At 43.7% G+C, this 12,711-nt stretch overlaps 1 protein-coding gene across 3 annotated transcripts in view; it reads left to right on the plus strand.

Annotated features, from left to right (window-relative positions):
- Positions 1-12,711, plus strand: part of OSBPL10 (oxysterol binding protein like 10) — a 261,251-nt gene that overhangs the window by 185,160 nt on the left and 63,380 nt on the right. For all 3 annotated transcript variants that reach the window (XM_074312716.1, XM_019727744.2, XM_019727745.2), the window contains one exon: positions 7,292-7,502. In XM_074312716.1, the coding sequence (XP_074168817.1) occupies positions 7,292-7,502 (211 nt within the window). The remainder of the gene's footprint in view (positions 1-7,291; positions 7,503-12,711) is intronic.

Consider the following 12,711-nt stretch of genomic DNA (forward strand, 5'->3'; position numbering starts at 1 on the left):
ATTATTTTTTCTGTGAGAAGTATAACTTTTGTACAGAAAAAGGGATGAAAGATATTTTTCATGAAAACAAAGCAGAGCAGCCTCCTGTGGATGGAGCTTCTGCAGAAGCCCTGGCTGGGGGCCAGGTGCGGGGGAGGCCAACCTTTGGTCGGGAGAGTGTGTTTTTTCCTCTGAGTTCAGCGCCTCCTGCAGGTCCAAGGCTTTGTGTGTGGGAGGCAGAGGATGCAGACACATGAGTAGTGAACAAGGCGATGATTTACCGACCCCTTCCCTTCTACTTAAATCCTTCTCTTGGCCTGTGGCATTCTCTTTGAGAACAAGAAATTATTCCTTTTGCACCTTGTGCCCCTCGTTACCAATATGTTAACATTCAGTACTGACACATGGATTAAAAATTAATTTTTAACCTTTCGATGGGCATCTTCTGTTCCATAATTCTGGACATGCCTTCTCCACCTCAGTTTTTCCTTAGCAGACATTACCTGAAAAGTGATGGTGAGATTGCATTGAAGGAGCTTTTGCTCAAAAGCCAGGGTCTACTCTGCTTGGAGTGAAAAAGTCTCTTACGATGCAGCCATTAAAATAAGATCTGTGTTTATTGATATAGAAAGATGTCTCTCCGATGTGTGCATTACTTTCCTAGAGCTGCAGTAGCAAAGTACAACAAACCGGGCGGCTTAAGCAACAGACATTTATTATCTCACAGTTCTGGAGACCAGAAGTCCAAAATCAAGGCATTGGCAGGACTGGTTCCTTCTAAGGGCTGTGAGCAAAGCATCTGTTCCAGGGCTCTCCTTGGTATACAGATGGCCATCTTCTCCTGTGGTTTCCCTCACCTGTCCTCTGAGGCTGGGTCCAAATGTCCCCTTTTGATAAGGGTACCAGTCCAATTGGATTAGGGGACACTGGAATGATCTCAGTTTAACTTGATTACCTCTGTAAAGAGCCTCTCTCCAAATAAGGTCACATGTGAGGTCGTGGGACTTAGGATCAACATAGGAATTTTGGTGGGACACAATTCAATCCATGGCAGTGTAGTTTCCCCAGTTAAAAAAAAAATCTTGTTGTTGTGAAAAATTTCAAACATAAAAGTATTAGAGAAGATAATACTGAACTTCCATCTGACTGTCAACAACTTCAGCACCTGCCACCAAAGCCAATATCGTTTCATCCTCACTCCCCCACCCCCACTGGATGATTTTGAAGTCAATCCCAGGTGTCAGAGATGATGCATTGTAAGTGCAACAAGGTTACAGAATGATATAGAAGGGATGATCTTTTTTAAATAAAATCATATAACCTGTGTGTACGTCTGTATAAATTAGTCAGAATAATACCAGAAAGTTAACAGTGCTTAATTTCCAGGAAGTGGGGTTACAGGTAATTTTTACTTCCTTCTTTATAGCTGTATTGACAGATTTTCTTGGATGGTGGTTGATGCCAGCCTTTTGTAATCCAAAAGCCAAAAACGAGTTGTTTGCAAGTGGTGAGAAAAGGTGGGATAAGGGACAGTGAGTGGGAGAAACTGTACCATAGTTGTTTTCTGCAGCAGGAGATGTCTGAAATTAGGTTGCCATTGAAACCACAGGCCATAAAAATAGGCTACGACCTGTGTGCTAACCCTAAACATGTGATTACCTCCTAAGAAAAAAAAAATCAAATTGGACTTAGAATCTTCTAACATGACAACCAAAATGTCTGGGGTACACCTGAAAATCACCACTCATCCTGAGAACCAGTAAAGCCACCACTCGAATGAGAAAAAAATAAGTATCTGACACCAAAACTGAGCTGAGTCAATTATTAGTTTTAGGGGAACACACCACGTTCATTTGTTTACACCTGGTGTGACTGCTTTCAAGCCACAGTAGCAGAGTTGAGTAGTCGTCCCAGAGACCAACCCAGTGGTTTGCAAAACATTAAATATTTACTATCTGGCCTTTTACAGAAGTCTGCCTTCCCCTGCAGTAAGGTAATTGGAGACCAAATGGTTAATTTTTTGGAACTCTTTCCTTCTTGACCCCTTTTTTTGGGTTCCTTTGGTTTATAGAATAGAGTGTTATGTTCCTTCCATTGGTTTCTCCATTCTCTTCCTGTGTTTTTCACTTGATTCTCCTTCATGGGTAACCTCGTGTGTGTATCCAGCAGTCTCTCCCAGTTGGAAATGGACTCCATTTTCTCCTCCTCATCCTTCTTTCTTATTGCCACTGGCACTCTCTTCACCCTAGAGAGGTGTGGATTTGGGGATCTGGCCACTAGATGGGGTTTTCGTTCTGTACTCACCTAGCCAGCCTTGAGAGAGATTAGGGAGTCCATAAGATGTTTAGGACATGTCTACACAGCACTGAGTTTAGAAGGACAGAGAGCGGTGTCCCAAGGTGACCCAGGACCCTGCCTAGAAGACACTCTTGGTAGGTTATCATTCCCAGTAGATACTATGCCAAGAGGTGGAACAAGCGCTATAGCCCAGGGAATACAGGCAGAAGGTTGAACGTCAGGTAGGAAAGTCCGCAAGGGGAAGAAATTGTTTAGGTGAGAGGCGGGGACTTACTGTGTCCCAACACCCAGAATTGGGAGGAAGGCTTTGGAGACTGGAACGTCGGCTCTCTGTTGGTAAGACAGTGCCACACTCATCTTCTCATATGTGCCCCTGTAAGGGAGAACACCATCCCCACAGGGCCTTGGCAGGCAGTGTCTCCGAGAGGGGAGGCAGGTTAGAACTTGAAGCTTGGTTGACAATCCAGGGACTTGACTGGGATTAGGGAAAAGTGAAGCGACAACAGTTCAGGATTGGTGGGAACAAGGAAGCAAGGATTTTGAAGCCAGACATTCGAAGAGTTTTAGGGTACAAACTGTCTGCTGATGGTTTCCATTACAGATGATGGATATTTCAGGAAATTTCTGTAATGCGCGATCAAGCCCTTTTTGGGATATTAAAGTAATGCTAATAAGAGTAGTGGGATAGTAAATCTATGTTAATGGAGACAGTAAGCTGTGTGTGGGGGAGGCCGGGAGGGGATAGCGGGGTTCTAAAGATCCTTGACGCATAGCTTTTAAGCTTATGTGAGGACTTGGGCCAAGTGAAAAGGTGCCTAACTTAGCTAAGGGCTGATCCCTGACCCAGAGGGGAGACTTAAAAGGGGCTTTGGAATTCCCTCAGACTGGGGAGAAATACCAAACCAAGGCCATCAAGTTGTTTGGTCAACTTCCAGGCCAGATGGATCGAGTTCCTGATGATACAGAGGAATCTGTGAGCCCAGGAGGCTCTGCCAACCAAGGCGAGCGGCCCTAGTTGCTCGAGGATAAAGAATCGGTGTTCAGAAGATGCTGGATGCTCCCTTTGATGACTAATGGATGAGTGACTGAGCTGGTGTTCACCGATATCTGGCCTGTCAAACCTGAGCCTTTCAAATGCCTCTCAAACCTGCTCCAGGATTTGCAGCTCAGAACAGTGTAAGCTATCCAGGCAGACGAAGCCCCGTCCCCTTGCTGGCCCCCCTTCAGGTCTCTCTTTAGCCAGATCCCAGCATTTGAGCTGGATGACAATGGATTTGGGTCTCTGCATCTTGGTTTCTGTCTCATTGAAATAAAGTAAGAAAATAAAACCTGCAGCCACTGATTTTTCTTAGCTTTAACTCCTATGATTTGATTTTCGTAGTGCATATGCCATTGTTTGTGCTAGAGAAATGGGCCACAGAATTTTCCTTTCCCTGTGAAATTTGCTTGTCTGTGAAGTTCAACTGGAGCTACATGTAGTCAGTTTCACAACATCAGAGTTGACGTTTTCAGGGGGTGGACCTCTGAAGTTTCATCTGGGGCCCCATTTTGCGCCCTATGTTACAAGATGTTGTGGAAGCCAAATGTCAGCAAGAAATGCAACTCGTGCATTTGGTTTTGTTTTGTTTTTAAACACTACAAGTGATGGATGTTGATGGGCTTCAGAAGAAGTGTGAAGAGCTCTGATTTGAAACTTGTGTAATAAAGTAAGTGGTACAACGTTTTCAAAGGCTGGTGGCGGTAGGTGAATCTGCTTGTGGATGGTTGTGTTTTCGTCTTCTGTTGATCCCTTGTAGGAACTTGGAAGGGGAGAGGGAGCTGCTTGAAGAATTCGCTGTTGATATTCTTGTTGCAGACAGCATTTCAGTGCCACATTCATCTTCTCATATGTACCCTTAATTAAACTTAGATATGGAAATTGCTAAAACTTATTCTTCCAAAGTCCGATGAAGATTCTTCATCAGTGCCTCCCAGTCTTAGAAATGTTAGCGCAGTAGTAACTGTGATATACAGCTCTGAGACTGGGTGTCCTGCATTTCTTTTAGGGTTCATTCCATTTCTTTTGGAGCCTGATGAAGCTGAAATAAAGTGAAGATTGGCATCGATTGTGTCATTAAAGACTAGAGTTCTGTTTCGCCTCACGTGGGAAAAGGGCAGAAAATGAATCTTGAAGAGGAGTCTACTGTGTGTCAAGCCCTGTGCTAGGCTTGTTTCATTTTGAAAGCTCAGTTTACCGAGAAAGGTGTTGAAATCCATCAAGTGCCTGGTTATTGAAAGGTCTCTAGCACAGGGTTACTCAAGGGCATACTTTTGGCATTTTGGAGCAGGAAAGTTCTTGTTATGTGGGACTGTGCCCTGATTTGTGGGGTATTTAACATACCTGACTCCCCGCCCTCTCAGTGCCAATAGTTCTCAGACACGATATTAGGTTGGTCAAGAGTAATTGAGGTTTTTGCAACTATTTTTAATATTTTAAGCCACAATTACTTTTGCAGCAACCTAATAACTGTCACATCTACCCACCACTTCTTCAAATGCCCCTTCTCACAGGGCTGTCCTGCCTCCGGCACTGGCAATAGGCTTTTAATAAATGCTGCTGAGTACTTTTCAGAGAGCAGATATGTGGATTCCTGGGCCTGTGCTTCTGTTGTAATAGTGTAGAAGATTCTGTAAGTCAATGTTGTGTTTTTATTACCTGAGATTTACATGTTGTTTCACAAGCATAAAATATTACGTCTTTATCCTATGCGATATAATTGGAATATAGTTAGTTCTTTTTGTTGATTAAAAACAAGTGTATTCCATCTAGTTAGTGGCTTAATTTTACTTACCTTTTCTCTTAAGCGTCATTGCATCATCCATCGTAGTCACGAACACAATGTGTTACACGTTTCATCATTATATATATTTTTTTTTCAACACATCATTTTTCTAAGACAAGATTTTATGGTAGGAATTTATGGAAATGCTGACTTCGACAGAGTTTGAAATCCACTTCTCCCTAGCTGTTAGCAGCTCTACGTATAGTTGACTGTCAAAGAATGCATACACTTTTTATTTTCTTTGAAGTGAAATTAAACCAGTTGGCAGTATTTCTTGGCAAAGCTGAACTGATAATGGAGGTATTATCCTTTATTAAATCTTCAGCCATATTACGCTAATCGAGCATAATGATTTCTATAGACTTTGGGTCATAAGTGCACCTTTAAAGGTCTCTTTCACTTGAGTGACAGAAGAGTGAGACTGGGGATTTATTCATTGACTCACGCAACAGGTATTTAATGTACTTGGGATGTATTAGTGGACAGCACAGATATAATCCCTGCTTTCACACTAGCACAATTATGAACGTACGTAACAAGTCCATTACAAGTTAGGTTGGAAGGTGGTAAGTGCTATGCAGAGAAATAAGTTGGTAGGGAGCATAGGGGTGCCAAAGGTTGGGCTAGGGAATGCAATTTTAAATTATGTGGTTCAGGAAGCTTTCCTAAAAAGTCGACTTTAAAGCAAAGACCTGAAAGAGAAGCGAATACATACTGAGGCCTGTGATGCCTCAGCAACTGTTTTAGGAGCCAGAGTGGCTAGGTATAGCCTCTGCAATTTGCAAAAAATAATTTGCATGGCAGACGGTGGGTGTGCACATCAAGGAGAAAATGCACCATGTCTGTGCCCTATGTCTAACATTGATTTAAAACAATCTTTTTTGAAGTACTGGCACCTATTTTGGTAAATAAAATTGCAACGGATAAACTTTTCTTTTAAGCAGATGATGACACAGAATGCTAGAAAATACTAGGTCTTTGTTTTCAAAAGGAAATAGAAAAATAAGGCCCAACATGGGATGAGTTTTGTGTCCAAGTCCAGGGGTCCTTACAGAATTATTGCTTCTCCCCAGGTGGTGACATCATGATGGTACCAAAGACCCTGTTGGGATGACAGTGACAAAGCAGGAGATACTGCTTCAAATTGAGGACAGTTTTGTGGGGGAAGCTTAAAGAGCAGTCGATGACACTTTAAGACCAGGAGTTGGTTCCTGCCTCTGACGCTGAGCAGCCCTGGGACCTTGGGTGGGTTGCTCTACGTATAGTTGACTCCACGTTTCAGAATGACTGTTTATTTGCTAGACGTGCACTTTCTGTACATCATCTTGTTTAGTGAGATAAGGTATAAAACATGAAGGAAATGAACTTCACAAGATAACCAGTAAAGTCTTTTTCTAGTTCTTGAGTTCCTTTCTCCTTGACTTGTCCATGCGAAGATATGGTTATGAAGATCCAACTACTGCTTACCTATAGCCTATGAATTGGAGCCAGGCCACAAAATACGGTTATTTTGGGTTGTCATAGCCTCAGCCGTGGAATAGGGCTAGCTCTAGCATTCCTAAGTTTTCCTTCCTCCTGGCATCTTTCATGGTGTTAAGAAAGTCACATCCTATTTAGCATATTGGGGGGTGGACTGGTTCAGGCCTGGCTTCACACTGATCTCATTTATACAAATCAGCAGGTCCAGATTTCACTTCCATTTCTTGAACTTCAAAAACAGCCCAGGAGTTAGGAATTGTAGCGGGAGGAAAAGGAAGGTATTAATCTTGCTCTAAGGCTATGCCAAGGATTGTCCACTCTCCGATAACCTTCCATAGTAAATGAACCTTAAGGATGGTCACAAGGGCTTCTACCTTTACTGTATTTATTATTGGCTTACCTTCGGAAGAGCTGTAAAATGACACACTGAGATGGCCCTAGTGGTCACTGAAAGCGCTAAACTCTCGTGATCAGAGCTGCAGATGTGTGCCTGTGGGTGGACAGATTTCACCAAGGCCTGCTTCATCAAAGGACCAATGTGTACTGGGCACATCTGCGCTGACGCTCATGTCACTTGTAGTCTGGGTGATGATGGCTTCTCTCACCACTTTCCTCTAACGTTCCTCCAGGCCCATGGTTTAAGTGTTGGCTTCCAATCTTGTGGAAAGGAGAGCTTCTGACCCTTACCACCTTGCTGTCTTCCCATTTTGTAGATGATGAACCAGGTGGAAGGACAGCAGAAGAACCTTGTACACGCCATCGAGTCTCTGCCGGGCTCTGGCCCCCTCACTGCCTTAGACCAGGACCTGCTGCTCCTGAAAGCTACCTCTGCTGCTACCCTCAGCTGCCTCGGGGAGTGCCTCAGCTTGCTGCAGCAGAGTGTGCACCAGGTGGGCCAGCCCAGCCCCAGGCCAGGGGCCGCAGGTGAGACCTCCCAGTGGGCGGTTCTGTGTTTGCAAATGAGTACTGTCTGGGTGTGTGCGTGTGCGTGTGTGTGTCTCCCATTGCCTTCCTCCTTTAAATCCATCCATTTATCCACCATCCATCTATCCTTTTATCCAAATTTTTCTTCATTTATCTCTCTCTCCTCCCCTACCCAATATGGGGTATGTTTTTCTTTTACCAGTTGGAAATATGCTATGAAGCATTTAACTAACATGTTTACACGAATACTGTATCTCATTCCATTTGTGACTTTGCCCTCAGTGTTGTCCTGTAAAGATCCATCGCTATGCAGCATCTGGTCCATTATTTCTAATGGTACCTAGGGTGTGTGTCCAGCACATTTTACCCAACATTCTCTGTCGATGGACCTGCACACTGCCTCCTGCTCTCTGTTCTCTCTGTTCCGATCACCTGGCTGCAGTGAAGCATCCTCCTGCATGTTGCCTCATGGGCCTGTGTGAGAGCTTCTCTGGAATACATACCAGGAACATTTCTAATTCTTTATCAAAAAGCTAGAGATAATGATATACTCCCTTAAGATGCCTCAGTCCTTTGGGAGGAGGGTTTCATCAATAAGCAGATATAAAGATATTAGTGAAGATTAAATTCAGTGATAGAGGTGAAACTAGCTTGAGATAGGCTGTGTCAGATGTAATTATGAAGTATTAGAATTACGAGACTAACACAAGCCGTGCTGAGCTATGTTGCCCAGAGTTCACTTAATTAATGAGAGAACGAGACCACTTAGGTGATGAAAAGCAAAGCGAGGTTCTGATAATAGTTTCTATTTCATACGTTTCTCAAGTCCCCTTTGCCCTCCTTTTTACTAAGATTAAAAGGGATGGTTTTCCAGCACAGACGGTGTATGGATAATTTGGGCTTCTTTCTGTTAATACCCACTATTATTTACTAAGCTTTGATTCTACCAGTGTTTGACCTTTGCTACACGTTTTCTGAAATCTCCACATATTGTTATGCCCATCATTTGGATGAGACGTTGAGGCTCAGACCAGTTCAGTGACTTACCCAAGGCCACCCAGCTAAGTGGCAGAGCTGAGGCGAGAGACGAGCTCTTTCCACTGTGGCAGATGCCTTCTTCTGAGTGGGGTTCTTTATGCTCTGGGTACCCCAAATTGGGGCCAGGGACACTGTCTTGCTCACATCATCCTTTTCTCAAGGCAGGTATATATTTAGTTTTCTTTACTTAAAAAATAATAATTTCAGACTTTTAGAAAAGTTGTAAGAATGGTATGAAAATTCTCATCTATCCATCTCCAATTCCCCAAATAGCAACATTTTATGACGTTTGCTTCATCGTCTTGCGTCTTTTTCACTCTCGCTACAAGCATATTATAATTTTCTAACCTCTTAAGAGTAAGTTGCAGACATGATATACCTTTACCCTTATATACTTCAGTCTTTAAAAAAGGACGCCCTCCTATATGATGATGGCACAGTGGTCAAAATCAGTACATTCCCATGAATCTAATCTTATTCCTTAATCTACAGACCTTACTGAATTTTGCCAACTCCTTTGTTAATGTTCTTCATAACAAAAGAAAAACCTTTTTTTCTGGTGCAGGATCCAGTCTCGGAGCAGATGTCTGTGTATTCAGGCACAGAGTGAAGGACCCACACCTGTTCTTCTACCTTTCCTCTTCCTTTTCAACATGAAAAATGAAATGCTGGGCCAGCCCAGCCTCGTGGCTCAGGTGGTTGGACCTCCGTGCTCCTAATGCTGAGGTCGCTGGTTCGATTCCCACATGGGCCAGTGAGCTGCACCCTCTACAGCTAGGATTTTGAACAATGGCTCTCCCTGGAGCTGGGCTGCCATGAGCAGCCAGAGGTTGGCATGAGCGGCCATGAGTGGCAGGCCACGACCAACCACTGACTGCCTCGGCGGGGAGGGCAATTCTCATAATACCAGCATGGGCTAGGGAGCTGTGTCCTACACAACTAGACTGAGAAACAAGGGGGAGGCAGAAAAATGGGGGGAAAAAAGGAAATCCCATGCGATGCCTTGACAGTTCCTGATCTGGAGGGAGCCTGAGTGACCCCACTGGGGCTTGGGCATAAGATCAGTGTTAGACTGGAGGCTTTTCAAGGTGTCTATGATCTCTCTCACACTATGTTTCTCTCTCACACTATATTGTAACTTCTAGCCTCTGCAACCGAATGGGCTCATTCCAAGATTCTTTCACTGCTACCTGTGAGCTTGAACCATTTTCTGCATCCTAAAATTAATCCCTTACATCTTTCTTCATGGCTGGTTTCTAGCAAATTTCTATCCCCCCCCCCCCCGCCCGGTTTTCAAGGACAAAGCTCAAGGTCGAACTTCAGAGGTGGTGACAGATTGAAATGGAAACTCTGTGGGAGGAGGAGAGACTGAGCAGTGTCCCTGAAATTATGCCACATACGGAGTTACCTCCTGCATACCTTCCCTGCCCCATGTGTTCACCCTCTCTTCCTTTTAGCCGTTTTTATCAAGGGAACTTGACTGAAGGTTGGAGAACAGAGGGAGCATGAAACATCACAGTGGTTGCTTTGTTTCGTTGACTTCTTAACCCTTTTACATGTTTTATTCCATATAACACAACCTTTTAAGTTTTAAAACATTCTGCACGTGTCTTTTAAATCTATTGGCACACATTGGGGAAAAAAAATTCAATTACTTCCTGTATCCAATGCATCATAGTTGCCTGCAGTTTAAAATGAATTCCAGAATCTCAAACTAGTGGAATAAGAGGGTATGGTAACCCTGGGAGTGTCACCACAAAACACACTTGTTTAGAATCTCAGGGCTTGTGAGGTTGATAGTATCTCTAGCAGCCTGACTCCTGCTGATAAAGACATACTTGTTATATCCAAGACACGCTAGGTTGATGGAAATCAAAATCTCATTAAAGCAAATTTCTGCCAGGGTTTCCTTTAAACGTTCAGTGGGCACAGGGAGGCACAGATTACCCACTGTGTGCCCAATATCCAAACACATGGTTCTTGCTTCAAGTTGCTCTGCTTTCTGATCCCTGCATTTTTTTCCCTTTCTTCTGTCCCTTTTCTGAATCAAAAATTAATTTGTAGCATTTCATCTCCTGTAGCATTTCATTGTATCTCCTAGGGAATATGTTGTCTTTGGAGCCATTGTCTGCAAATATTGCTCCCTAATGCTCATTTCATTTCAGACACACCAAGCAACTGGATTGAAATCCAAAAATACTTTCGTATTCATCTGCCTCCCCCCTATGCATTTTGGGCTCTTAGCCCTCTCTCCGATGTTATCCCTGAGAGATAGTGGGCTGAAATGCTTCATTTCACTTGTGTGTGTGGAGAGGTTTGTCATTAAAATTAATAATTTGGCTTTTTGGTCAAGGCTTATGCTATGCAGTTCTGTCCAGTTACTGGTGAGTACGAAGTCGACTCGACCAGCTTGACAGAGGCCAATGATTCATAACGGTGGGGGTAGGTAGGCATCTGTTTCCCCAGCCTAGATGGGTGCTTCTGATTCTACTCAGAGAAGCAGGCAGGACTACATCAGAACTGGAAACAGCTGGACTCCTTGGGAGTCTGCGCTCTGGGTGGCTTACCAGTGTGGAAGAGAAACTGGACCTTTAAAGTGGTTTTGGGGTGCAGGGTCTGTTGTCTGTGCGTCTGGTTAGTTCCTTGCTTGTAGGCCTTGATCCAGCGAACATGGTTCAAAGTCAGAGCCGACACCTGTAACCGGACAAACACATTCTAGTGCCAGATAAGAGCAGGTGCTAACAGAACGATCAGTGCAAGGCATGCTGGGAAAGAATACTGGAGTCAGAGCTGCCAGAGCAAGTGACAGTAGAGCCTTGGGGAATCACAGTAGATGACATATGTGCCCTGGGGCATAAATCAGGACAAGAGATCAAGGGATGTGTAATTGAAGAGAGGAGAACCAAAGCAGAATTTAATGTGCTTTTCTTAACTTGTCCCTGCAGTGACTTTTTCATTGTCTGAGAAGATTTGTGGGATTTCCATTGAATAAGCCAGTTGCATTGGTACTCTTATTTGGGGGGGTTGTCAAGAAGAGTCAAATAGGTGAGACTGTTATGAGGACTCTTCTTGGCTTTATCAGCTAGTTGCCTTCTTCCTTCTGTGGTGCTTCCCTGTTTTCCAGAGACATCTTCAGACTCCCAGTGTTCATCTCTTTCTACCACTCAGAGACTCCCTTTGCTTACTCTGTCTCTTATACCGTCTTTCCTGACACCTACTGCTTCTGGTGAAAGTGTGCCCTGCATAAGTCACCTTGCCTTATTTTCTGATTTAAACACCAAGATAGAAATGTGATGGTTCCTTCAGTAAATAACATATGGGGGGGGGGGGAAGAAAAACTAACACTACAGAGTATTTCGTATGGGTGGATTATTTTTTTACATCTGTCTAAACAGAGTGTTTGAATGACAACTTATCCCAAGAGAAAGCTGTTCGATACTAATATCCTAGCTTTCCATCGTAAATATGCCTTATGTTTTTCTCATGTTTGTCAATCTTACTCCATTTTGGAAAATACTTTTAAGTTTACTGAACCTGGGAGTCATGAATTCACTGTATTACGGGAAGAGATAGGGACCTTCCAGGTGCTATCTCCTGTCACTGGCCTCTGGGCAGAGGCCCCCTAGCCCTGGCACGGGGACTATAACTTCCAGTACTCTGAGCAAGGCATACACTTAAGACAGTCCCACAGTCAAACCTATGTAAGTCCACAGTTAAACCTTGTGTAGCTTTCTTTCTGCTTCCGGTCGGTTCATGGAACCGGAACACTTAGAGTTGCTTTCCTTCTTCCCTGTGTTCTTACATCTGCTAAGGTGTGTTGTGTAAGGAGCTGCAGGTGTGTGTAAGTGCCTGTTTAAGGGCCAGATTTGCCGCTTGGTGGACCACCCAACCCTTCACCTTCCGGTTCCTTCTGCTGTGTCTCCTTTGATGAGTTCCCCCCTCGTGAGCATGAGGGTGGACCAGAGAGTGAAATGTGACTGACATCTAGCTGCTTGATTTTAATTGTCAGTCAGTAGTCACACAGTCATGTTTGGATCCCAGTCTCCTTTTCATTTGTATTTCCCTGGAATGTTTTTGACTATTTTGCTACTTTAGACCTTTCTGAGTCACTTTCTATAAGCGAGGCATATTTTCTCAACTGTCAAACACCATCAACAGTAAAACATACCAT

This window comes from Rhinolophus sinicus, linkage group LG10 (genome assembly GCF_036562045.2).
Source record: "Rhinolophus sinicus isolate RSC01 linkage group LG10, ASM3656204v1, whole genome shotgun sequence".
Classification (NCBI taxonomy): Eukaryota; Metazoa; Chordata; class Mammalia; order Chiroptera; family Rhinolophidae; genus Rhinolophus; species Rhinolophus sinicus.